General features: G+C 32.7%; 1 protein-coding gene across 6 annotated transcripts in view; it reads left to right on the forward strand.

Moving 5' to 3' along the window:
- Nucleotides 1–24998, forward strand: part of LOC657535 (uncharacterized protein) — a 65474-nt gene that overhangs the window by 9536 nt on the left and 30940 nt on the right. For 2 of the 6 annotated variants that reach the window (XM_064359781.1, XM_064359780.1), the window contains exons 2-7: nt 143–1034; nt 4033–4730; nt 7246–7344; nt 7449–7515; nt 18932–19128; nt 22247–22947. In XM_064359781.1, coding sequence (XP_064215851.1) covers nt 162–1034; nt 4033–4730; nt 7246–7344; nt 7449–7515; nt 18932–19128; nt 22247–22947 — 2635 coding nt within the window. In that variant the 5' untranslated portion in view covers nt 143–161. Of the gene's footprint in view, nt 1–142; nt 1035–4032; nt 4731–6458; nt 6927–7245; nt 7345–7448; nt 7516–9775; nt 10394–10656; nt 10991–13425; nt 13624–16367; nt 16967–18931; nt 19129–22246; nt 22948–24998 lie in introns of those variants that run through there. The other 4 variants (XM_064359784.1, XM_064359782.1, XM_064359785.1 and 1 more) reach the window with 4 other exon arrangements.

Below are 24998 nucleotides of genomic sequence, written 5' to 3' on the forward strand. Positions count from 1 at the left end.
AAAATGCGCCTGTAAGTCGTTTCCTTGAATATGCAAACTCGTTTTTCGTAAATTTACCGCAATGATTTGGATTTTTTTGGTCGAGCGGTCATGTGTGTCGTCCGATTAGCGTTTTCTTGGCTAACTTTTGCATTCGTTTCAGATTTCAAATACGGTACGTCATGCCGTCAGCTCGGCTCACCCTCCGTGAGGAGGACGTGGTTCGACTGGCCCTCGAATTCCTGCACAACCGCGAGCTGCACATTTCCCAGTTGAGTCTCGAACGAGAAACCGGCGTAATCAACGGCAATTACTCGGATGACGTTCTTTTCCTGCGACAACTGATACTCGATGGACAATGGGATGACGTACTGGAATTCATCCAACCGTTGGAGGCTTTGCAGGCCTTCAATATGCGCAAATTTAGCTACACGATCCTCAAGCACAAGTACATAGAGCTGTTATGTATCAAGTCGGAGGCCAACGTGCAAGGGAACAGCGTCGACAACGCGGTGGAAGAAGTCGTTAAAGTCCTAAACGATTTGGAAAAGTTTGCGCCTTCCAAGGAGGATTACTCGAATCTGTGCTTACTTCTGACGCTGCCGCGGCTCACCGATCATTTGCAATACAAAGACTGGAATCCGAGTAACGCCCGAGTGCAGTGCTTTCGAGAGGTGTATCCTCTAGTAGCTGAATTTCTACCAGGAGATAGGAAATCGACAGATGCCAATGCCAATAACAGCGCAAAAAACGACAGACTGATCCAATTAATTATCAAAGGCATTCTCTACGAATCCTGTGTGAATTACTGTCAAGCCAAAGCGACAGGAACCACCGAATCTCAATCGCACGAAATGAATTTCTCGAGATTACTTGACGGCAGTGTTGGTTTTAGTGACTCAGATCTTAGTTTATTGTCTTGGTTGCAAAGCGTTCCTTCGGAAACGTTCTCTGTACCCTTCGAGCAACGAACCCTCAACGTGGACGTGGAACGTCTGGAAAGACCTTCCTTGGAGACTTCCTGGACCGAGCACATGCTCGTCACTCCAATTAAGGTACATGTTACAGTACAGTATTTTTATGTTCAGTGAAAACAATGAATGCTCAATAAACTCAACTGAGTTTCTTATACTAAACTTTATACTATTAAACACAACTGTTTAATATTTCATTTAATATTTTTGAACAATTTGAAACTCACTTCTATTTTAATGTTGGATTTAAATATACACCTATCGTCGATTTTAAAAAACTGGTTAAAAATTTTAATTCAAAGTAAAAGTTAAGCTAATTAACAGCGGATTAACTTTTGATTCGTCTTTAGTGTCACTCAAATTTTATTGCAAGAAAAAAAAATTGTTCGCAAATTGATAAAAATTTATAGGAGTAACTGTTTTCGAGATATAAGCAAAAAACCAAAAAACTGTTACCTTAATTAAGCGCTTGCATATAAGCAAATTTAGTACTATTAGTATTATTATTATTAATGTTATTGTTATTAATATGACGACTAAAGACGACTCTGAAGACTTTAGTGACTTTTATGTCTCCTCCTTTTTCCTCTACTAAATTGTTAGACACAATTAATTTAGTTTAATTTCAGTTTTTCAAACACTTTATTTTAAAGCAAATTTTTGTTAAAGATTATTTACATCCAACTCTATAACTCGCTTATGGTTGGTCCTACAAGAAAATTGCAAATAACTATTTTGTAGGAAATTTTATCAGCTTTAATTTTGAAAAAAAGATAAAAATTGAGAGGAGTAACTGTTTTCGAGATATAAGCAAAAAACCAAAATGAAAACTGTAACTGTTACTGAACAAAAATGTAATTCAGTTTTCAATGTTTGAGACGAAGACGAAAATGCAGCATTTAAAAACGACTCTGAAGACTTCAGTGACTCCTTTTTCATCTAATAAAGTGTTGGACCCAATAAATTAAGTGTATTTTAAATCACAAGACATTTTCTGTTTTCTGTTTTCTATTTCTAAAATTTGATTGCAAATTGCAGTTCACGTTCTGTATTCGGTTCTACGAAAAAGTGGTCTTATCAGGTAAAAATGTGTTATCATCAAAAGTGTAACCAAAACGAAATGTGAATTTTTTATGATATGAGATGTTTAGGAATGATTTTACAACTTTTTATATTACTGTATTTATTCTGTACTCGTTTCAAAAAACGTGGCACATGGTCATTATATTCGGCCTTTTGACCAGTTTTTATCTGAATTTTGTATTGAATTCGAAATGTTGGAAACTTTTACAGACATTTAACTGAAACTCGAATGAACAGACGGTTTTGATGTCTGTTTTATTTTTGCTGCCTAAAAACCTAATTTGCTACCTCACTAACAATGTTTTTAACCTGGTTTAAGTTTAATTTTTTTGGTTTCTTGGAATTTAATGGATTTTTTTTCCATTATTCCAGATCAAAAACATTTGGAAAAGAAATGGAAAACATTTATTATTAATTATTATACTATATTATTATATTATTATTCATTTATTGGTAAATATAACATTTTGAAGATGTCAATGTTTTTAGAAAATTGGTGATCGGTGTTCTACTAGTTATTTCGAAAAAAATAAACTGAAAACGAGCTTCAGGTATAGTGCTAAAGTGGTCTCGATTAAATTAAATTGCGTTTTTTAAATTATTGTTTAACCGTTGACTGATTTTATGCAGATGTCTCGCAAACAAGTGAAAACGTTTTAATTTAACCATAGATTCAGCATTAAAAATCAATTATTTGTATTTTTTTACAAAACGTTTGTATTATTATATTAATATTCTTTAAAATTTACCTCAAGAACTGTGATTATATCTTTTATCTTTAAAAATACTTATCCAATATACTCGTAAAATTTGGCATGCAATCGTTTTTTTTTTTTTATAATCATTCAACAGTACAAATTATAAAGATGTAAAACATTGTTAAAGGGAACTACGAGGATCTCTCACAAGAATTTGAATTAGTCTTTTGTAATTTTTGTGTAATGTGTACCGTTTTTAAGTAAAAAATTTTTTGGATCGCCTCACAAGGGACCGACTGAAATAGTTTGTTATTCGTAATATATAAAACAAACAGTACAACTCAATATTTTTCATTTAATTTTAAAAGTAATAAAGAAATTTGAATTATTTTTTGTCGTTATTTAAAACCAATTGTCACTTTTTGCCAATCAAATCAAAATTCTAGTGGAAACATCAGTAATTTTTTTTAATCGTATATTGTTTATTTTTCTGATGTCGGTAAAACAAAACCGCCAAACTATTGTAAGATACGTAAAGTCGCATTTTTTTTATTTGGTGTAGGCATCAGGGTTTGTGGGCCTTTTAAACTGACTTGACTTGACCTTAAACCAAAATATTCCTACATTTATATCACAATTTAATAGGGTTAAACGATTTTGTAAATTTGTCTTGTCCATAGATTTGAACGGTATTTGAACTTATTTATTTTTCAAATTCCATAAATTCAAAGCTGCCAACAAAAATTTCCATTCAATTTTCATAGCTACTGAGCTACCCATTATACCTATTCAGTTGAATTCGACTTTTTGTACGAACTACTAAAAATAATCTTATCCAACAAATATGTATTATTATTATTATTATTATTATTATTATTATTATTATTATTACACGGGAGTTTAATTTGAAAAATTATTTTCCCGAAAATTTGTCCAAAGGTTTTTTTAATCAGAAATTGTGAATACTCTTAGTCTACTCGGTAGTAGTCTCTTGTTTTTTGGACTTTAGTTCGTTATAACCGAAAAGTTTTGAAAAAAAAATTAAAGGTCCGTTTGAGTACTTTGCTGTTTTACCTAACTTGTAATTATTTTTTGTTGTTAAAAACGAATGAACTTTCCGATTTTAGTGATTGATCATAGGATCATGTGGAATATACTTTTTTGTTGTTTCTTAGCCTCGATACGCTAGAAACTCAATGATAAATGTAAACAAAATAATGAAATATTGATCATTCATTGTTTTCTACCGAACAAAATCATATTGAACTAAAGGCTTTACTACCATCCTGTCAATTTAGCCAAAGACGTTCCCGCACTCGGCGATGCCATTCACTCGTCCGCGTTCGGCGGCCGATATCATGACCCGTTCCCTCATGCCGGTGTTGGACGGGTTGCCTTACGGTTTCGCCGGCGGAAGCAGCGCCGGACAGAACGGCAACCCACGTCTCATGGCTCTCAGCACCGGAGACATCAACACCAACGGACCCATGTCCCGAAGTAGTTTCGCCAGTTTTCACCTCACCGGAATAAAAAACAACAAACTGATGAACACATCAGTGGACCGCCTCTTCGAAAACGAGGGCGAAGTGTTCCTGAGTAACAGTTACGCAGAATTCCAACAACTTCCCTCGATTCAGGAACAGACAAGTACGCCGAAATTAAACACACCCACTGGAAATCAAGCAAAGTCGAAAAGTCCGGAGAGGAAGGTGTCGAACGCCTCGACTCCGGAACATAAAGGGAGGGAGTCGCCGGCATCGGTTGGAACAGCGAGGTCTTCAAGGAGGGATTCTTTGAATGAGAAACCGATCGCTCCAGTGGATAGTGTACCAGCTGGGCCAGTTGAGACGAGTTTAGATAGGAGTTACAATGGGGATCTTTTTAGAGAATTTCAGAAGCAGAAACAGAAGTTTCAGGAAACGATGGCGCATAAGGAACGGGAAAGGGAAGAGTTGTTGCGGCAGATGAATCATGAGAATAAATTGATCGATGATTGGTGAGTTATTTGTTTTGAGTGGGAAATGCAGTAATAAAGTAATAAGTAAGTTTATTAAGTGCTTGAACAGCTCTTAAGTAGTTGATGAAACATGTGGGCTTCACTCAATTTTTGGACGAAACTGAGCTACAAATAACAATTTTTTCACGTTCCTTTGGACGTTACGGGACATTTTCTGTCAATGTTACAGCAATTAGCACATATTGGTATTAGTTTATAACCCGTGGCGGTAAAATTTCCAGTTTACACTGAAATTATTTTTATACCGTTTAGCTTATCGATTCTATGGACAAATATGGGCATTATTTAGTCCGTGTAATAATAATAAAAAACCGGAAAGTCGTAAAATACAAACTAGCAAATATCAAGGTATACAGGAGTCGAGTCTAACTACATTTTCGAGAACATAATACACTCGCCACATAATGGTGCAAGAATAATAAATCCTATTCTGTATGAATTATTCATAAGGTGTCGCTTGGTATATTACCCAAACCTTTTTAATATGTAGTTAAACATTTGGAACTTAATCATTTTTAACGTAAGGTGATACGGGTATTTATTTACATAAGTAATTCATGTTCACGTAGGTGCTGAGACGATGGATAGCACTGTGCAAAAATTTAATTTATAGCCGTAATACCAAAAATTATTGTGATTTTTGTGTTTAAATGATGCACAGATTCTTAGGTGACTAATGAAAATTTTCCGCAAGTATCTCAAGGCCTACAACCATTGAAAAAAATGGAAAAGCACAATAAACAATACAATGACAAGCGTATATTAAGTAGAATATACAATAAATATTATTCACAATTAATTTGAATGATTAATTGTGTGTGTGTGTTTCTTCTGATTAGAAAATCTATTACTGGATCTGTCTTTGTTGATTGATTCCTGTATTAATTAATGGTAATTCAGAATTTAAATAAAAGTCATTTGTTATAAATATATTTACAAAACTTTTTGACGGGCCAAGACAATCATGCATTTTAAGTGCTGTTTAAAATTATAATATAATGTAATTTTTCATTTTATTTTATGGAAAAAAATTGTGACATAATCTTCACGTGTCACGTATTCTGTGCAAATATTGTTTTTTATTTTATTTATTTAAATAAGTAGTGTACTTATTTAACTATTCTTATTCTCGCGTCAGCTTTGAAAAAAGTGTTCTTACTCATAATTATTATTACGAAATGACTGCACATGACAATTACGATTGTTAGATTTGGTAAATTCTTAGTCATCAATATTTATGTGCTTTGTGGTCTTCCCGGAAAGTGCAAAGACAATGGAAATACCATATATGGATAGATTTAGTTGGCTTATCACACAGAAAATTGAAGGAGAATTGCAATAAATAACATTTGGGTGGCGTATGAGTTATGATATTGGTTGAAAATGTAATTTTAATGTATGTGTTTACATTTTTGCGGAATTTGCGTGGAAAATGCAAACCAATTATTCACCTTAATCTGATGATTGAATGATAAATTAGCTGCATTGTATACGTCGTAGTTGTTTGCTTTGATTTTCGCCGATAAAACAATACCTACTACCAAGATCCTTCATAATTTTTCTTCAGGGGATCATCCCATCGTATTATCTGAACACAACGAACAAAGTTCATGAACATGACGTAGAGTACTCTAATTGTGATGATCACAACGTAACAAGTACACATTTTTAATGCTAATTATGCAAATAAATAACTCAGTACGCTTAGTTTGCGCTCAGATTTGTAGGAGTATGCGTTTGTACTGTTCTTGTATAAGTACTTTGTTTATTTGTTTAATTGGTTATTACAATAGTGCCTTGGAAAATGTACTCACCAAGTCCAACTTACCGAAAAAAAATTGACAACCGCAATAATTCCAATTACAAGCCAATAAAATTAATTAAGTTCTAACACTACGATATATTTTTAATTGCCGTTGATTAGTGTAAAAATTGGGATCATCTCAGTGATACGTGCACATGGAATGCAAAACTTGCGATGTTTAAATTACACCACTTGTGACTTTTTACCACATGTTCAGACTCTTGTGCAGTGAGTGTTAGTTTGTTCGACATGTATTACAATAATTACTTACATCCTCCCGTTTTGGCAAAGTATCGGGAACATGGAAGAAGAAAAGTTGTCTCTTATATTGATAAATCCGAATGTAGTTTACATAATAAACAATCAAGCAGGTGAGAATCTATTTACGTCCAAAAATCCTAATTCGAGTGTAATATCTTGAACAAGCAAATCAAGGTTTCTAAAAAGTAGAGAGCGTGTTATTGATAAACAGTCGAAATTTTTGATAACGTCATGTTTAATAATAAGAGGAAGGAATTTGGTCGAATTTTTTTAATTTGCTCAATGGCGAACTGTTAACTCCTTGCAGTGCATAAAGATGTCAAATGTGCAGTTAGTGTTTTACGACGGTAATTTAATGAAGCTAGACTATCTATCACTCGATCAGTTGCGGTTTTTGAAATTATCTAATAAAAGTTTTTTTTTTTATAGTAAACAGAGTGCAAATAAACCGGTAAATGGCACATCTGGTCTGAATCGCAGTACTCCATCTCCGAAACCTAATCTAAATGGAAATGGAGATGTTTACAGGTAATACGTTTTGAAATTTATTGTTTCTTAACGCGTTTGCGTTTTATTCTTATCACCTCATTTCCAGACACATGTGGTGATATATTTGCTCTTGTCTGTTCTAGGGGACTTGCTAAAGCTGATGGCAGGGACCCTAAGGGACTACAGGAAGGACTCTACGATGCCGTTAAGGTAGGAGTGCATTTTTATTACAACCAACAGTAATAATAAAATTGAGCAAACTGTAAGCCTTCTAAAGAATTATGTATTGGTGATTACGTGCATTTTAACGAGAATTAAAATGACTTGAAATTGTGAACCTAAAAAGTTTGAATAGTTGACCATCTCGGTCTAATTTTTTTTAATGAGAAAAAAATATTAAAAATTAGAAAGTTGCTTCCGCATTGCTATATTATTATTTTTTTCTTTCTATTTTTTTAAATTTTAATTGAAATAATTTTTTAAAATGACTATTACATGTAAAGTGAAATTGCTTTAATTTTTGGCTTCGCATGCCCATTATTTATCCTTGATAAAAGTTGACTCAGAAGTGTGTCGGCATTTTTCAGTGTTGTTTCCACAATTATCCACATTACAGTAACTTTGCCTTCAGTCTCAACATTAATTTATTAGTATTAACTTAACACCCTATATTCGAGGCGACAAGTGATATTTACAAGAAATTATCTCTTGGCTTTAGGTGTGATTTCCATTCACTTCTTCGGGGGAATCTAAGATCGTGATTGTATATCGAAGCGCATAACAAATTATATGCATGCACATTTTTTTGTCGCTTAAATGTCGCCATAAATAACTAAATATTATCTTTGCCTTGGAACACAGTATGTCACAGAAATGGCATTGGTACTGTTTCTAGGAAAGTTCAAAAATTAATTACACTCGTTTAGTAATTGATAGTTTCATAACTATAAACACACCCACACGCCTTGTAAAGTCAATATCGTACTGTGTTTTGTGTTTTTTTATTTACCGACCCGCCCTGGCACTGATCAATGATTGCAAAAAATTGTCAAAGCGAAAATATGAAGACAGGTAGTTGTCGTAATTGTTTGTTTGTCGGTGTACTCTTCTAATGAAACTTATAATCAAATACGTAAATATTTGGTTACTAACAAGAGGCATTCATGTTTGTCTTTTATAGTGTCTTCCAAGGTGAAATGTATAAGATGTTTGAGTGATATGTAATTCTTCCAAATTTGGCACGGAGTGATTATTACATATTGCATTTACTGTAGATGGCTTATAACATTGACCTATAAATAATGGATCTGATTGTTGACCTCTGGCTGATTTTCTCCGCATCGATGTGGCGAAATAACGGACTGTCTTATGTATTGGATCAAATAAATTAAGCGTTATTTGTTTGTTTATATATATTTTTTTAAATTGGCGCACACATATTGCGTATTAGTTTTTTAATATCTTCTACCTATTCTAATTTCAAATGAATACACCACACCTAACAACCCCGCAAATAATTAATATGTAAACTACCTATCTCCAATAATTAAAACACATTTATTATTATTTACAGCAGCTTATATAGCTGAACAAATTACCTTTTAAATTGTAGTGTTATTTTATTGATTTATGTTTAGATTAATTACGAGAGTTTTAAATGCACTGTATACAAGTAACATTTGTTTAACACTATACCGGTGGACGGTTAACACTCAAAAAAATATTTTTTATCAAAAATATTCTGTAACAAATTATTTTCAAATGCCCATCTACAGAATTGTTCTGGTACGACATAGAAAAACAATTAATTATCAATACAGCACATTACCATTGTAGCCGATTAATTCATTTCTTTTTTTCAGCTTAGTGAATAGGTAGGTTGAGTTTATTCCAACGTAAAATTAATAGTTTGCATTTATAGACTTGCTATTCATTCGAAAAATCTTTATCTCTATTTCGAAAGCAATTTTTCATTAATCATTAACTCCTCTGCTCTGAGTTCGTTAATTTTGGGCATGAAAGTAAACCTTTTCTTATTATTTCTAATCATGAAATAAGAAAGCAGTTTTAAGACACCGACACAATTTCGTCATTTTATCTCAAAAATTTAGAATGACAAAGACAGCGACTGAACATTGGTTTGTCCGACAGTTTAATCTCTGAAGACTAAACACAATAATTATTAGTTCATAACAATCATAACCATCAGTTATCCTTATCATAAAAGGTAGGGATGTCCTAGAAAATTCCAGTTTATATGATTGTAATTTTTTAAGACTTTTTGTTTAATTTTTGGGAAAAAAACGAATTTAATTCTTGCTGAATAGTATGTAATTAATTTTTTTACAAATGTCCATTTGGTGGGCGTTGTAGATTTCGCACGCGTTCCAAATCCGCCGCGAAATCTTGACTTTTTTGAGATCTCTCCTTGACTTTGCTTTCGCAAGTTTGTTTGTAAACAAAAATCAATCGTGGAAGTTGCCTTTCTTGAGCGTTTTTCTTTTGGCGATTCAGTGGGTTGTAGTAAAATTTGTTGTCATAATATTGCGCATTTGGCCTCCACCGTGACAGTACCTCTGCGATCGTTCAGATGGAATGTGGCCGCAGTCATGGGAACCTGCTGACACACTCGCATCCTTAGTGTTGTGTGAAATTCCAACGTGAATGTTTAAACTTTGTGAATGAACAGTAATTCAAAATTTGAGCCGAAGTGTTGAACGAAAGTGTTTTTGGATGTTGTTGGACATTTAAGTGTTTTTGGCGAAATGGGCACTGCCATCAACCATGCAGCTGCCATTAAAAGGCTCGAGGCCCTCTTCAACGAGGTTAAGCTCGAGCAAAAACCAGCACCAGAAGTGCACGTCGAAGTGGAATCGAAAATAAGTACAAAATGTGATGTGCACGGAAAAAACGGACGGCGAGGTTCGCTAGGAAATGTTCTGCATATTACAAATCGGAGAGATTCGCTGGGGAATGTTGTCAGTCAAAAGAGGGACTCCAACCAGCTTTATGCCGGACTTTTCGGAAACGGCGTTGGTCCAAGGAGGGAATCAATGCCTGCACTTAATAATTACGGCACTTACTATAGGTGAGGCAAACACTTGGACGTGCCAAAATTAACTACAATGGACCATTTTCCGGAACAGTTGCATTGTTCACTAATTATTCGTAGTAACTTTTCAGCAAATAATTTGTATGTGTGAGAAGTGTGTCGCCTGAGATAAACATGCTTTACTAATAGACATCATTAAATCTGGAATGAGATCTTAATTACTATCAAAGATTATAATGTATTTCAATCATTTCATAACTGTGAAGTGGCAAAAATTTTACTGTTTAAAACCACCACAGGCGCCGTGACTCTCTGGCCCTTCCGAACGGTCCGCCCAAAAAAGACATGGAGCATCCAAGTCAGTTTGCTTCAACTTTACGGAAGGATCCTCTGGGATCATCAATGGGATCGTTACGTAAAGATAACGGCCGTTGGGGCCCTCGTAGAGACTCCCTGGGCGGATCAATGTCCTCCCTAAAATCAAACTTCTTACAAGTGCCTAATCAAATGAGACGTAATTCGAAAAATTATTCCACCGATTCGCTCGACGGGCGCCGAAATTCCTGGGACCCCAACCGCAGAGGAAGCTCCGGAAGTTCATGTTGGGAAGAACCGATTTGGCAAAGCAGAAAGGTACAAGATAGAGTAACGCTATTAGCATAAACGGTTGCCTTTTTCGGCTGCATAGTTGGAGGAAGGTGTTGACAGATTAAAAAACCGACATGTTTTATGTATTTTGCCTGTTTACAAATTGAAATGTGTCAATATTGATGAGTAAGTAACTCATGCCAGACGTTATTGTCTCAATCAGCAACCCACTGAAATACCGTTTTTTTTAAGTTTTTCCTTCAAAAAATGAAATATAAAGAAACATTAGAGGCGTTTTCGCATAACAATTAAATTTGGGGTCAATAACATTGCGTAAGAATTTTTTGCGTTCATCTAAAAACGCAGTTTGCATTCCAGTCGCTAATTGATATCTCCGTTACCTAAATTGGTGGCATTGGGATATGTCGTGTTGGGTCGGTTCGGTGTCTACCAAAAACAGTTGTTAGGTGGAGATAGATGATATAACATGACAGGTAACTTGTATTTTTAAAAGATTCGATGCGCAATTTGATTTATATGGTATTTTACAAGACTTGATGACGCATGCTTGCTTTAAGTAAGTCGAGGCGCCCCACGCATGTTTGCATTGATCTTGCCTAATTCGGTGAGGTCGTTTACTTACAAGGCTTTTATGTGATTTTATTACATTTAATGATTGGGCATAATTTGCGATGGAAAATATCACTACGGCCATAAAAGTCACAAAAATTAATTTCTCAATTCTGTATATTAATTTAATTAATCTCATTTATTGAAAAAAAATTTGAATAAATTATTTATGTATTTAAGAGATGTCTCTGGAGGACGTTTTACAAAGAATAATACATAACTTGCATCCTACATACGTTTTTTTAGAACAGTTAAAGTTTTCCTCATGTAAGGAACGACAAATTATTGACTTGAGGCGTTAAACTTTTGAATAAATGATGAGAAAGTAAAGCGTTGGCAATTTTACGGTGATCGTTATCAACAACTAATTAAGTTATTAAAATTAAATGAAAAAAAGTATTTTTATTTGAATGAAAGCAATTTATTTTTCGTAAAATATCTGTTATTAAAAAAATTAAGATGGTAACTGTTTCAATTATACTTTTACAAAATTAAATCGTTTTCGCTTCTAAGATTCAGTAGTTTTTGTATTCTCTGTGTTTACCTTTTCAAGTATGTAATATTTTATTTAAAACTAAATATTGTAGCAACTTTTTCTTTGTACACCATAAAATTTTCCGATTTTTGCTAATAAGAAGTATGATAAAACTAATTATACCACAGACAACAAATTAATTAAATCACAAAATAATTTATAAAATAATGGTAAAATATCGCCATTTTTATTTAATGTTTTAAACTAAAATATTTTTTGTACTCACCAGACAAATTGGACATTAAAAAAAACTTATTCAAGCCTGAATAAGTAAAGCTCTGAGTGAAATTTTAAGTTACAAGTTAATGCTGTAGGTAACTAACATTACCTCTGTGTTATAAAGTTGCCTAGCCATTGAAACAATGGAATGATTTTCAAACTATGTACTGAAACTTATTCTACAATATTTATGTTGATTTTATTTGACACAATGAGACTTGACTTCTAATCGGCCTCAGTTAAAAAAAATTAAATTGTAAATTACATGAGTTTTTGTTTTTTTTACTTTTATAAAAATTGATAAATTGAATTACTTGTTGTTGGTAGAAATACAAACACTTTGATTTATATCTTAAAATAGTCACATAAAGTTGCTAAATCCAATTATTTTCGAGCGTTTTACGTACAATTATCTGGCTGCTTATGTCAGTCACCGCTTGCATTATTCATAACATCTTATTTAACTAAAACGTTTAGATAAATCTAAAACTTTCATTTAATCTCTAAGGTGACATTTCCATAAACTGATCTGCGAAATCGTAAATTAAGCCACTTTTATTTCAAATGCGCTATAAATTTATTGTTGAGTGAAAGGTGAGGGTCTCTTCTAATTATTTCTTCATTGCGATTTTTGTAATCACATTGTAAATTCCTCAACTTTGCGTACCGAACTCTTGTTTTAATCCAATGAAACAATTTAAATCGTTGCGCAACTCGTTTCATCTTTTGAGATGTGAAAAAATATTGAGTTTTATTGGTACTTGATTAAGACTTTCCAGAAAAACGAGCAATTCCTCGTGTTGATTTTTAAATCGGGAGTAGAAAGTATACCTAATCACTCGTTCCTATCATTGGCGGAATTGTTTAAGGAACTGAAACCGCAACTAATAATTCAGTTCACAGTAATTTTCGAAAGTAATTTTTTATTTGTTTATTGCTCGCATTTATATCTTAGACATTTACGTTTAGTTGTCCGGCATATGTCTAGATAATTGTTGCTTTTCTAATTCCGTCTCACGTACTACTACTGTTAAGAAGATGAAAAGTTTGTGACACTTTCCTTTTTCTCACGATTCACTTCAACAGTTCCAATTTTGAATAGACTATTATTATGGATGACCAAGAACAAATTTCACGCGGCGAACGCGAAAAAAAATTAGTTGAGGTACCGCCCGATGCGGAACTCATGTGTGAAATTCTTCACAACGAAACGCAACCTACTGAAGATACGACACCGCCTGAAGAAGAAGAAAAACCCACAGAGGAAGAAGAGAAAACAGAGGAGGAAGATGCGGTACGGTATTAAATTTCGTCCGAAGCTTATGTAACTGGTTAAATTGCTTTTTTAAACGACCGGTGAGACACTAACCTGAATTTATGGTCATTTTTAATCCAGGCAACGTGCATGCAATTTAAAGGTCACGAATTATTTTTCCCGAGACTTGGAATTCTTACATAAAATTCTAATTTCTTAATAGTAATCGCTAAAATAAAAAGGCTTCTTATGTTATCGCCACTATTAAATATTTTCGAAATAATCAAATTTTAGGCTTGACAGTTTTATTGATAATAATAATAATAATGAAATAATTTTTTTTACTAAATTTTTAGAGTTGTATTGGCAGTGATGGCCTGGGTGTCATCACTGTAATTTAGTGTATTATCTGTCATGAGCACCAAGTTGTTTATTGTTAAAGCCCGAATAATTAACAAAATTAAGAGAAAATAGTTTGAACAATTTAGTTAAACTAAACAAAAACAAACAACAAAAATAGAAAGTAGAAAAAATAGTATATCACGCTCGTTTATTATTTATTTATTTACACTCTTTGATCGTGCTCCAAAACCATTCGTGCCACAATAGAACGTCTTATAAAATTCGTATAATAATATACTGTTATTCTTCGACACTGTCAAAATTTACAGTTTTTCTGCTGTGTAAGGAGATTTTGACAACTGAATACGATTATTTTTAACAGATTTAGAGCAATTTGAAACCTTGTTGAGTCTAATTCGAAAAATAAAATGTTGTATTTAACTCGTTTTCGAGTAAATCGTTAAATAAATAAATACTTTTTCCAACAGACTTTTTGGTCTATAATGGACAAAATTAAATACAAAGACGAGTAATCCTTGCAATTACAATGTGATATTAACAATACAGATAAAATGTTTAAGAAAAAACACCAAAAAAGAAAAAACGCTGACAAAATTGGGACTTAACACTTGTACAAAACATAAATCTCGAAGAAAAATACTCTAAAAGTTTGACTTTTACAGTTTTTGATTGGAAATTATGAAAGAAAATATCTTGATATATTGTAATACAGTTATATAATATAAAACATTTAAAAATGCTATGACTGTTTTATATTAGATTTGTATCAGTGTCAATAATTTTTCATCAATATTTTTTGTGATTTTGACGTTTAAAAATTTAATTCTTGCTTTATAAGTTTTCTGAGTATTTAAAACGCCCTTCAATTCATTATCTACTTTTTTTAAATCAGCAAAATGTTGAGGTAAAATTTTCGTGGCTCCTGGCGACTCGTTTTTGGACATAAGTTACAAAAACCACCAGCAGCACTTGAAAAAAAAATAATGAGTGATAAACTGATTAACAATTTCAACTACTAAAGGCACTATCGCGCTTTAAACACTATATCGCTTTCACTAGCAAATTATTTAGTTTATTAAAATAAATATTAATTTAATTGATTTTTGAGATCTGTTTTGTTGAAATAATGCCAAAATATGAAATATTTTTTATGTTTGACGTATTTGGGCAATAAGTATTTTTCTCCTATTTTTAAATCTATTATAAGTCGGGTGATTTTTCCATTCTGAATAAGATTTACGCATATTTCTAATTTTATTGCTCATTGTTTATTAAAGGCTTCCAGAGAATTTTTTATTAAGCACATCGTTGGTAAATGTTTGAATAGAAATGTATGTACATTCTCAAAAATTCTTTGAAATCTTAAGGAAATTGTCTCTTTGGACAAAAAAAATCAATTACAGTTTTCTAATACATGGAACGCCAATATTTTATTTTGGCTTTTAAAATAATAAAAATAAAAATGCAAAACGTAATTATCATTACGAAAAAAGCATTTATATTAAATTCTTTAGGTTGTTTCTAATGTGTAACAGCTATTATTTTTTAATGGCTAACAACTAATGTGTAAGCTATCGCTTCTTTATCGCCTTAAGTAGCAAATTATTTAATTTATTAAATGGTGTTAATTTAAATGGTTCCGAAATGTATGTTTTGTTTAAAAATATTTTAATTTAAGTTGGGCAATAGGTATTTTTGTCCATTATTTCCTACTCACTAGTTTCTTTTTATTGTAAACAGGGTGATTTTTTTTATTTTTAGCAATGAAATCTTACAAGATTAAGATTTATGTATCTTTCCAATTTTATTGCTCATTGGTAATTGAAAGCTTCCAGAGAATTTTTTATTAATCGCATTCTTCATAAATGCTAGAAATGTATGTACATTTTCAAAAAATTTTTTAAATATTCTCCTTGCACACAAAAAATCATCTGCGGTTTACTTGTCTATGAAAAGTCAAGAGATCATTTTTGCGTAATTATCATGACGAGAACATTTATATTAAATTCTTTAGGGTGTTTTTTGGTAACAAAATATTGCCCACAGTAGATTATAACATCATTTTTTTTTATTTATGTGCTAATTTTATTCGCTATTAGTTAAGTTTCCAACACTGAAAGTGAATTTCCATTGGCATTGTGTGCTAGATGTCCTGTGGCGTAGTTAACCGCAAAAAATCCGCAACAATACGATAATAAACTCACAGTTCCACTAGTTCCTTTTCTATTGGCATAATTGAGCGTCAAAGTAAAATTAGATATCCGAAGTAGAATGCATCCATTAAAAACGAATTTAGCTCGTCGCTGTAAAGCGAACCTTTCGAAAAATCCGCTTGTTTTGGAAACAACAAGAGAAACGTTTGGAGGGGCTGCTGAAGTAGGTTGAATTAAACCGCTGGCTTACGCGTTTGAAGAAGTGCGCACAGATGATACCCGCCGATGGTCAGTTTCGAGTGCTGTGCTAGAAATGCAGTGTCTGTGTATTACAATTAAGTGAAATGGGCGATTTAATGCTGAAGCAAAAGCAGCCGCGTCTGCCCCATTGGCAAGGCATCGACCTACTGGCGAGGAAGCCGTGGCCTTCCGCCCAAAGGATAAACACCCAGAAGTCGCCCTTTAACTTCCGGCCACCGGAACCCCCAACCTGGAGGGAACCCAACCCTTACTCCTACCAGGCGCCCCTTTACAACTACCCGAACCCGAAACGGGACCATTACTTCCTCTCGCCCTATTACCGCAATGCCATGCCGCCGCCTCCTAACCCCAATCGGCTGCTGATGATCGATCCGAGAAGACGCTTCGTTAAGCAGAACGAAGATTCGTGTTATTGTCGATCGAGATCGATGGAGGACGTTAGGGCAGATGTTGTTACACCGGATTTTGAGAACGATGTCAACGGCAATCGGGTTCCGATTCCCATGAGGAAGGATTTCAGCAAATTTGCAAACAGGAGGTCTATGGATAATCTTTTGGTGGATACGAATTTTTCGCCACCGAGGAAACGCGCCGGAAGGCTGCAGGTCATAAGTTTCTCTTTTTCGTGGGGACTTTCTTTAGAAAATCAATTGGTGGTTGGCGAACAAACGTTCCAAAAATTATTTATCTGGATACTTCATGCTCCAGTTAAGATTCATTAAACATGTTAACACACTTGGCTAATTCTACAGGCAGTGAGGCAAATGCTCAGCTCGCTGTTGTTGTGGTTTTGCAAGATTATTGCGATTTTTCAAAAATTCAGAGTGAAATGTTTGCGAAAAAAATTTACGAAAATTTTACTTGTTCTTTAAAACTAAAATTCGAGATTTTATCTCAAATAAGTGGTTAATATTTGGTGAAGAAGTTTAATAATTTTCAAAAAAACTTTTTAATATTTCAAAACACTGAGAGACTGTTTTAGGCTTAGAAAACAAACATTGACTATGATAGCTACCGGTATTTACACAACAGTTGCTACTCGCTAGTGGTAATTGTTCATTAAGTACATTATATCCATTGGCAGACGTTAAACCAACAGATATAATTATCACTGCTTTATATTATATTATTTAAATTGTGTTTTAATGCTGATTAACTAACACTGTGTTACAACAGTACAGAAATAAAATTGTTTAGAAATATATTAATTCAGTTATTTTGTTACATCATGTGTTCTATTGGTGGCAGCGTTTATATCAAACGGTGTAATCGGTACCTTTCTTCAAAAACACGCGATAAATATTTATGTCGAAAAATACTTTCATTTTTCCTGCTTTGTTGTCTATTATTAGGGTTTATCTAATTTCTCACGTTGATTCCCACTCTCTCTAATAAATATTTTAGTTAACAAATGACTTAATGAAAGGGAAATCGTACGTCAGTCCTCGTTATTAAACGAATTAACATCTCCATAATAGTTACCGAATTTTTGAATAATTAATAAAAGTTAGCGATTTTGACCCAACTGGCGATTTCTCTCGAAAACCCGTGATCTGTTAACTGTTACTGATTTGCATGAAAATGTAACAAACTAAAATAAAACAAAGTGTTGAATTTATATCTAGGTAGCTGTAACGGAAAGCAGCTAACTTATATTTCCGCCAATTAGGGTTTTCACTGACGCATTAAATTTCGCACTTGTGAACGTATTGATCAAGTAGTTTTTTAATAAAGATGTCGTAATTAATAATCATAAACCGATTCTCATTAGGTTTTTTATTTAAGTGAGCAATATATTTAATTGAACTACTTTTTATGCCGTTATTGTGGCGATTCCCTGATGTCGCATTATCTTTCTCTGCTCTCCATATAAACCAAAGCAAATCATATTGATCTTATTGATTGTTTCTTGCACGAGCGATTTAACTGATATTTCTCGGGCAAGAGAAAGCTTAATGGATTAGATGAAACCTTCGGATAAATACCGATTTCCATTTTTCCTTTCCACATCTTGCTTTGTGACCGGTCGCTTTTTGGAACATATGACTGAAATAATTACGGTAGCTAGGTGTTCGCACATTATTTATTTGAATGACTTTCTTTTCTACACGAATGATTTATCGCTAATTTTAAATTTTCAGATGGATTATTATTATTCAGAATTGAAAGTCTTTTTTACAGTTTATAAGAACAGATGTGTTACTAGAGTACGGATTGGAGAATGGAAATTAATATGTATGTAGTGGTGTCAATATTAATAGGAAAAAACATTTTATTCATTAGACCTACATACTTATAACCTATATACACTAATAATGGAGTAAAAAACTTGCTACTGAATGTGTGATTGTTATAATATTAAATTATAGGAAAGAAGTTAATTTTTTAATATGAAATTTGAGCAAATAATTATCGGTCGTAATCACCAATATAATGAGTAATTATCTACCTGTTGCATTGAAGAAGGATTTAGTAACAGTTTCCTTTACAGTAAAGCATTTAATTAAGTTATATCACGTTGGAGAGCGTCGTATAAGACGATAATAATCAATTGGATTTTTCAATTACAGCCTGTTCCGAGGAACTCATCAGAACAAGATAATAGCGACAGTAATGGTGCTAGACCTAGATTTGTGGCTGTTACAACTTTGGAAGATGTTCAAGCTGTCAGATGTGCAGAATTTCATCCCGGCGGTCAACTGTATGCTGTCGGTTCCAATTCGAAAACTTTACGAATATGTGCTTATCCCAAACTCAGTGACCTCAGGTAATTTGAGTGCAATAGCGAATGTTTTCTAGTCGAGTGGATATTTAATTAACGACGTTACGTAAATTTAATTTCTTCTAGCACTTGATAATACTCTGTAATTGATAATTGTTTTCTTTTATTTCGAAATGCGGAATAAGCTAGTGAAAAATTAGTGGCTGATTTATTTAGTTTTGTAATTGTTGCACACGTTAGCGAAACATAGTCATTTGTTTGGTGGAGTTGGCAAATTTATTATCACGTTGCTCTAAATGGCGAATGATTCTTTATTACCAGATGAGGAATTTATATTAATTAGTGCTATTTATGAGTTTACTTAAACGTGTCCTAAGCAAAACATGCAAATGGAAAGACTAAATATGTCAGTTTTAATTACTCAATTGACAGTTATTAATTAGTGTTATTGATGTTTATAAAGCCAATTAAAGAGGGATTTAGGCACAAAATGTGCTCCCTTTTTGAAGATTTTAAATAATAAATTGCAATTTTTTTGGACATTTTCTTTATAGAAATTTCAAGTCACTTATCCTTTTTTTTTGCTTTTGATTCAATAAAATGAAATTGTGATTTTTAAGTCAATTTTCCTCTTTTTTTCTGTATTAGGCTTTTCTCAAGTGGTTCATTGAATGCTTTCATACAGAAATGAATACTTAGTTAAATGAAAAATAACAGAATTTTTGTAGAATGACAAGATTTAAAATAAAGTCTTGGCACATAATAGCATTGAAGCTTTTCTTTTAATTTTAATATATTTATTTTTTAATGAAAAGGACTGTTGTCAAGGCAAAATAATGGATTATTGTTAGCAAATTTTTCCCGTACAAAAAGTTTTTTTTTGAGAAATTTAAAAAGGGTTCAAATTTTTTACGCCAAAAAAGTTTGTTTTTTTTAGACAAGGATTCAAGTAGAGATTTTTCTATTTTGTTTAAATGACCGATCTTTGGTCTATAGGCAAAATAACCGATTGGTATCAATTTTCTTTAATAAACATAAATTGGTGTTTTTTTTTTTGCTTTTGACATTTTTCTGGATTACAAACTTTGATTCCTTTTAGATCAAAGCGTGTTTTGTGCTATTAATAGTCTTTAAAGAGATTTAAAATATGATATTTACTCACTTTTAATCAAGCAGCTTAAAAATAAAAATAAAAAACCGCTTGAAGTTTCATTAGTCATTTTCTTTTTTTATATCAAAAAATATGAATAAGTATGAATAAAGAAGTTAAGTAAGTGCTTCTTACTTTTTACAGTAAAAGATAGACGTAACTTATATATTATTAGAAAAAAAGAGATAAAATCACCGTAAAACCGTTTCTTGCATTTACTTATTAGGTGTAGCTGCATTTTCTAATAAATATTTATACAATAAGGGACGACAAAGTTATTTGAAATTTAACGTTTCAATACTTATGTGTGCAAAAGTGCATTTTTCACATTCAAATAAGTTAAATTTCACACCGAATTTTACAAAATCTTGTGTTCCACTCCTCACCAAAATTATTTTTTTCCATTTACGTGACTAAAATCTAGAATGAAAAAAAATTTTTCTATTTATTTGCACAAATAACTGTTGAGTAACAAGTTTGTCTCGAGAATGCAGTTTATTTCACGTAAAGAATGCGGGAGAAATAAACGCATTCAAGGAAAGAAAAATAATTGTTTCCTTTGTTTACATATTAATAAAAATAAGTTTAAAAGACAACAACGAAAAAGAAGTGTTTGAAGACGATTGTACTTCTTGAAAAGAAAAAATTGAATTGTTTTCTTTTTTTTGAGTTCATTTTTTTAAGGGAAGAAACAATTTACTATTTAAACTATATAGTACTTTGTTCGATTCTGATTTAGGGCCAGGAAAATTTTTTTTTACTTAACTGAGATAAGGTGGGCTTTTATTTTTCTTAAAACTTTTTAAAGTTTTTAGATATCAGTGAATGCCTGACCTCCAGCATTCAAGTTGCCTGACTTTTTATAATTAAATTAATTAAAACTAAATCACAATACAATATATAAAATAAATCATGCTACACTTTCATTGTATGTAATTTATATTTTTCCCTACCATATTACTGTATATATTGTTTAAATGCACAGAAAAAATCTAATTCTAATTTAGCACAAGAGATTTTATTTAGCATGTATATGAGTGAAAAAATTGGACAAAATGAGAGCATAGTTTGAGAAATACTTTAACTTCAATAATGGCATTTAAAAATTGATTTGTTTAGATTATTTAAAAAAAAAACAACAAACTGTGGACATGCCAACTTATTACCTATTCTCAATCACACGTACAGACTACAATTTTAGTGTCAGTCAAATAATAAATATTTCGCGTTGTCCAAAAAATTTCTAACACGTTTCAATTTGATGCTTGTATGTATTACAGAAAACTAAATTAAAACTTTTTTTTCAAATTATTGTAATCTTTTTTTTATAATAAAATTAATTAGAATTCTGAAACTGAAATACTTAAAAATTTGGTTAAGATCAGATAAATGATAAATAAATAAATTAATGATAAAGGCATAAACATTTAACAAGTAGGTTTCATTATTAAATTATTACTATTGAACTAAGGAACAATTGTCAATGGTTTGTATTGAATACTAGATAAGTCCTTGCTAGAATAAAAAATACGAAACTTAATTCATCAAATATGCAACGGCTAGACCATCCGTTGATAATTTTTTTGCTTTCTAAATTTTTTAATCCACTCTTTCTCTAGTTATGCTCGTAAGCATTTATATTGACTAGATATTTGCTCCGTTTACTGCACTAAAGATAGTTTCATTCATAAATATTTGTATTGGTATTTGCAGAAGTAGATTGCCTTCAAACACTGAAGAAATGTGTTTTAAATATTGCAAAAGTACTATAACAATTTTACCGTTGCTTTTAGATAATAATTAAGAATAATCATAGACCGTTATAAAATTATGGAAATGGTTATACACATGTAAACTGGAATCAACCGCCTACGTAATTCGGCTCTTAAAGTGCATTATTTTATACGTAATTGAGGTTTTTACGGTTTAATCAAACCAGTTGTACTAGTACTTGCAGTGATAACATTATATTTTATTACATAAAGTTATTGAAAAATGGAAATGTTTCTATAGGGAAGACCACCAGACATATCAGCCGATGGTCCTCTTCAAGAGAACAAAACACCACAAAGGCTCGATCTATTGTCTAGCTTGGTCGCCAATGGGCGACCTGATGGCCACCGGCTCGAACGACAAAACCGTCAAACTCATGCGATTCAACGCCGACACCTCGAACCTCGAAGGCGAAGAAATCGAATTATCGATGCACGACGGCACGATACGTGACTTGTGTTTCCTGGAGGACACCTCGAATAAATCAAGCCTTCTGATCAGCGGTGGAGCCGGAGATTGCAAAATTTACGTAACCGACTGCGCGACAGGAACGCCCTTCCAGGCCCTCAGCGGGCACACTGGGCACATTTTGTCCCTATACACATGGGGCGGTGCGATGTTTGTCAGCGGATCGCACGATAAGACTGTACGATTTTGGGATTTGCGAACGAGGGGTTGCGTCAATATGGTGACGCCCTGTACCATCCCTGGGTCACGGCAAGGCTCACCTGTGGCGAGTCTTTGCGTTGACCCGTCGGGGAGGCTGCTGGTGTCGGGGCATGAAGATAGTTCGTGCGTTTTGTACGATATTAGAGGCGGGAGGAGCGTCCAGTGTTTCAAGCCGCATTCGGCAGATGTCAGGTCGATCAGGTTTTCGCCATCGGCCTACTATCTACTGTCGGCGGGATATGACAATAAGCTGGTGCTTACTGATTTGCAAGGTTGGTATTACATTTATTTCAAGTCGTTCCGTGATTCCGCTTCTGAAATGTAAAGGGTATTTCAAATTTAAACGGTCACCTAAAAATTATACTTCTGATTATGTAAAACAAATCTTTATAGCGCAAATAATATACCATTTTCAATTACGACTAAACTGTTTGAAAAAGTGGAAGTGTTTTGATCCATACCCATGCAAAATTATCCGGGGAATCGATTGGCATCGAGAAAACTGCCAAATTTGCTTTTATTTGCAATTTGCTCGTCCACTTTTTGTGGACTTTTAACAACTTTTGTGGGTTGTTAAGACATGTAGAAGTCCATAAAACTTTAAAAAATTTTTCAATTTTCAAACGCCGATTACGGCCAAACTAAAAGAGCTAGAAGAAAACGGTTTGTTCCATCGTAAAGAGCACAACAAAATCTATAAGATAGAATAGGTTTCATTTGATTTTGAGACACTTTAAAAATTGCCTGATTTTAAGGGGGGGGTGTTAACTTTTTTTTAATTTTTTTTATTTTCTCATTTACGGCTAAACTATTTTAAAAAGTGGAACTGTTTTGATCCATACATATGCAAAATGATCCGGGGAATCGATTGGCATCGAGAAAATTGTCAAATTCCCAATAGTTTTTTAGTTATGAATTTTTTAAAATTTTACCAATTTTTACATTTAGCAGCAATTTGCTCGAAAACTATTAGTCGGAGAACAATAATCTTTTTTGAAAAAAATAGATAATTTAAAGAGCTTTCCAACAATAATACACATCATGGGGTTATCTCTAATAGTTCCGGAGCTATTGCTCGACAAATGTTCCGGGTACCCAAAATCGACAAAAACTGCGACGAAAATTGAAAAAATCAAACATCAAAAAATCGAACATTTGGACTTTTTGTGGACTTTTAACAACTTTTGTGGGTTGTTAAGACATGTAGAAGTCCATAAAAATTTCCTAGAGTTAGTTAAAGAAAATAATTTTTTTTTCACCTCTTGAAGGTACTCAGGAAATTTGAGCAAAAAAATTGAAAATTTTAAATTGCGTAAAAAATTAGTATAATAGAGAAAAAGAGCTGCTGAATCCAATGGAACAAACCGCACTGCTCTACGACTTTTAGTTTTCGAGTTATGAATTTTTTTAATGAATAAAATTTTTCACTATGACAAATGGCTACCCTAAATTTAGGCAAAAAATTTTAAATTTTTAATTCTTGTGAAAAATCGATATAATATGTAAAATGAGCCGTAGAATTCAATCGAACAAACCGCATTGCTCTACGACTTTTAGTTTTTTTTTATGAATTTTTTTAGTGAAAAACTTTGATCGCTTCTGTAGCCGGAACCGTTGCCCGGAGCGGCTCCGGGTTTGGTCGAAAAAATAGACAAAATTGAGCGCTATCAGATGGTTTTTTGTTTGTTGCTCTAAGTCTTACAGTTTCCGGGAAAAACGCAAAAAAAGGTTTTCATTTTCACTTTTTTTCAATTTTCAATCGCCAATTACGGCGAAACTATTAGAGATATCGAGAAACCGAAAAATGGAGGATAACCGGAATAAAAAACTCTACAAAATGGCATAGCACTCAAGGCGATATCTCGCAAAAAAATTTTCAATTTTCAAACGCCGATTACGGCCAAACTAAAAGAGCTAGAAGAAAACGGTTTGTTCCATCGTAAAGAGCACATCAAAATCTATAAGATAGAATAGGTTTCATTTGATTTTGAGACACTTTAAAAATTGCCTGATTTTAAGGGGGGGGTGTTAACTTTTTTTTAATTTTTTTTATTTTCTCATTTACGGCTAAACTATTTTAAAAAGTGGAACTGTTTTGATCCATACATATGCAAAATGATCCGGGGAATCGATTGGCATCGAGAAAATTGTCAAATTCCCAATAGTTTTTTAGTTATGAATTTTTTAAAATTTTACCAATTTTTACATTTAGCAGCAATTTGCTCGAAAACTATTAGTCGGAGAACAATAATCTTTTTTGAAAAAAATAGATAATTTAAAGAGCTTTCCAACAATAATACACATCATGGGGTTATCTCTAATA

The sequence above is a fragment of the Tribolium castaneum genome, chromosome 1, assembly GCF_031307605.1.
Source record: "Tribolium castaneum strain GA2 chromosome 1, icTriCast1.1, whole genome shotgun sequence".
Lineage (NCBI taxonomy): Eukaryota > Metazoa > Arthropoda > Insecta > Coleoptera > Tenebrionidae > Tribolium > Tribolium castaneum.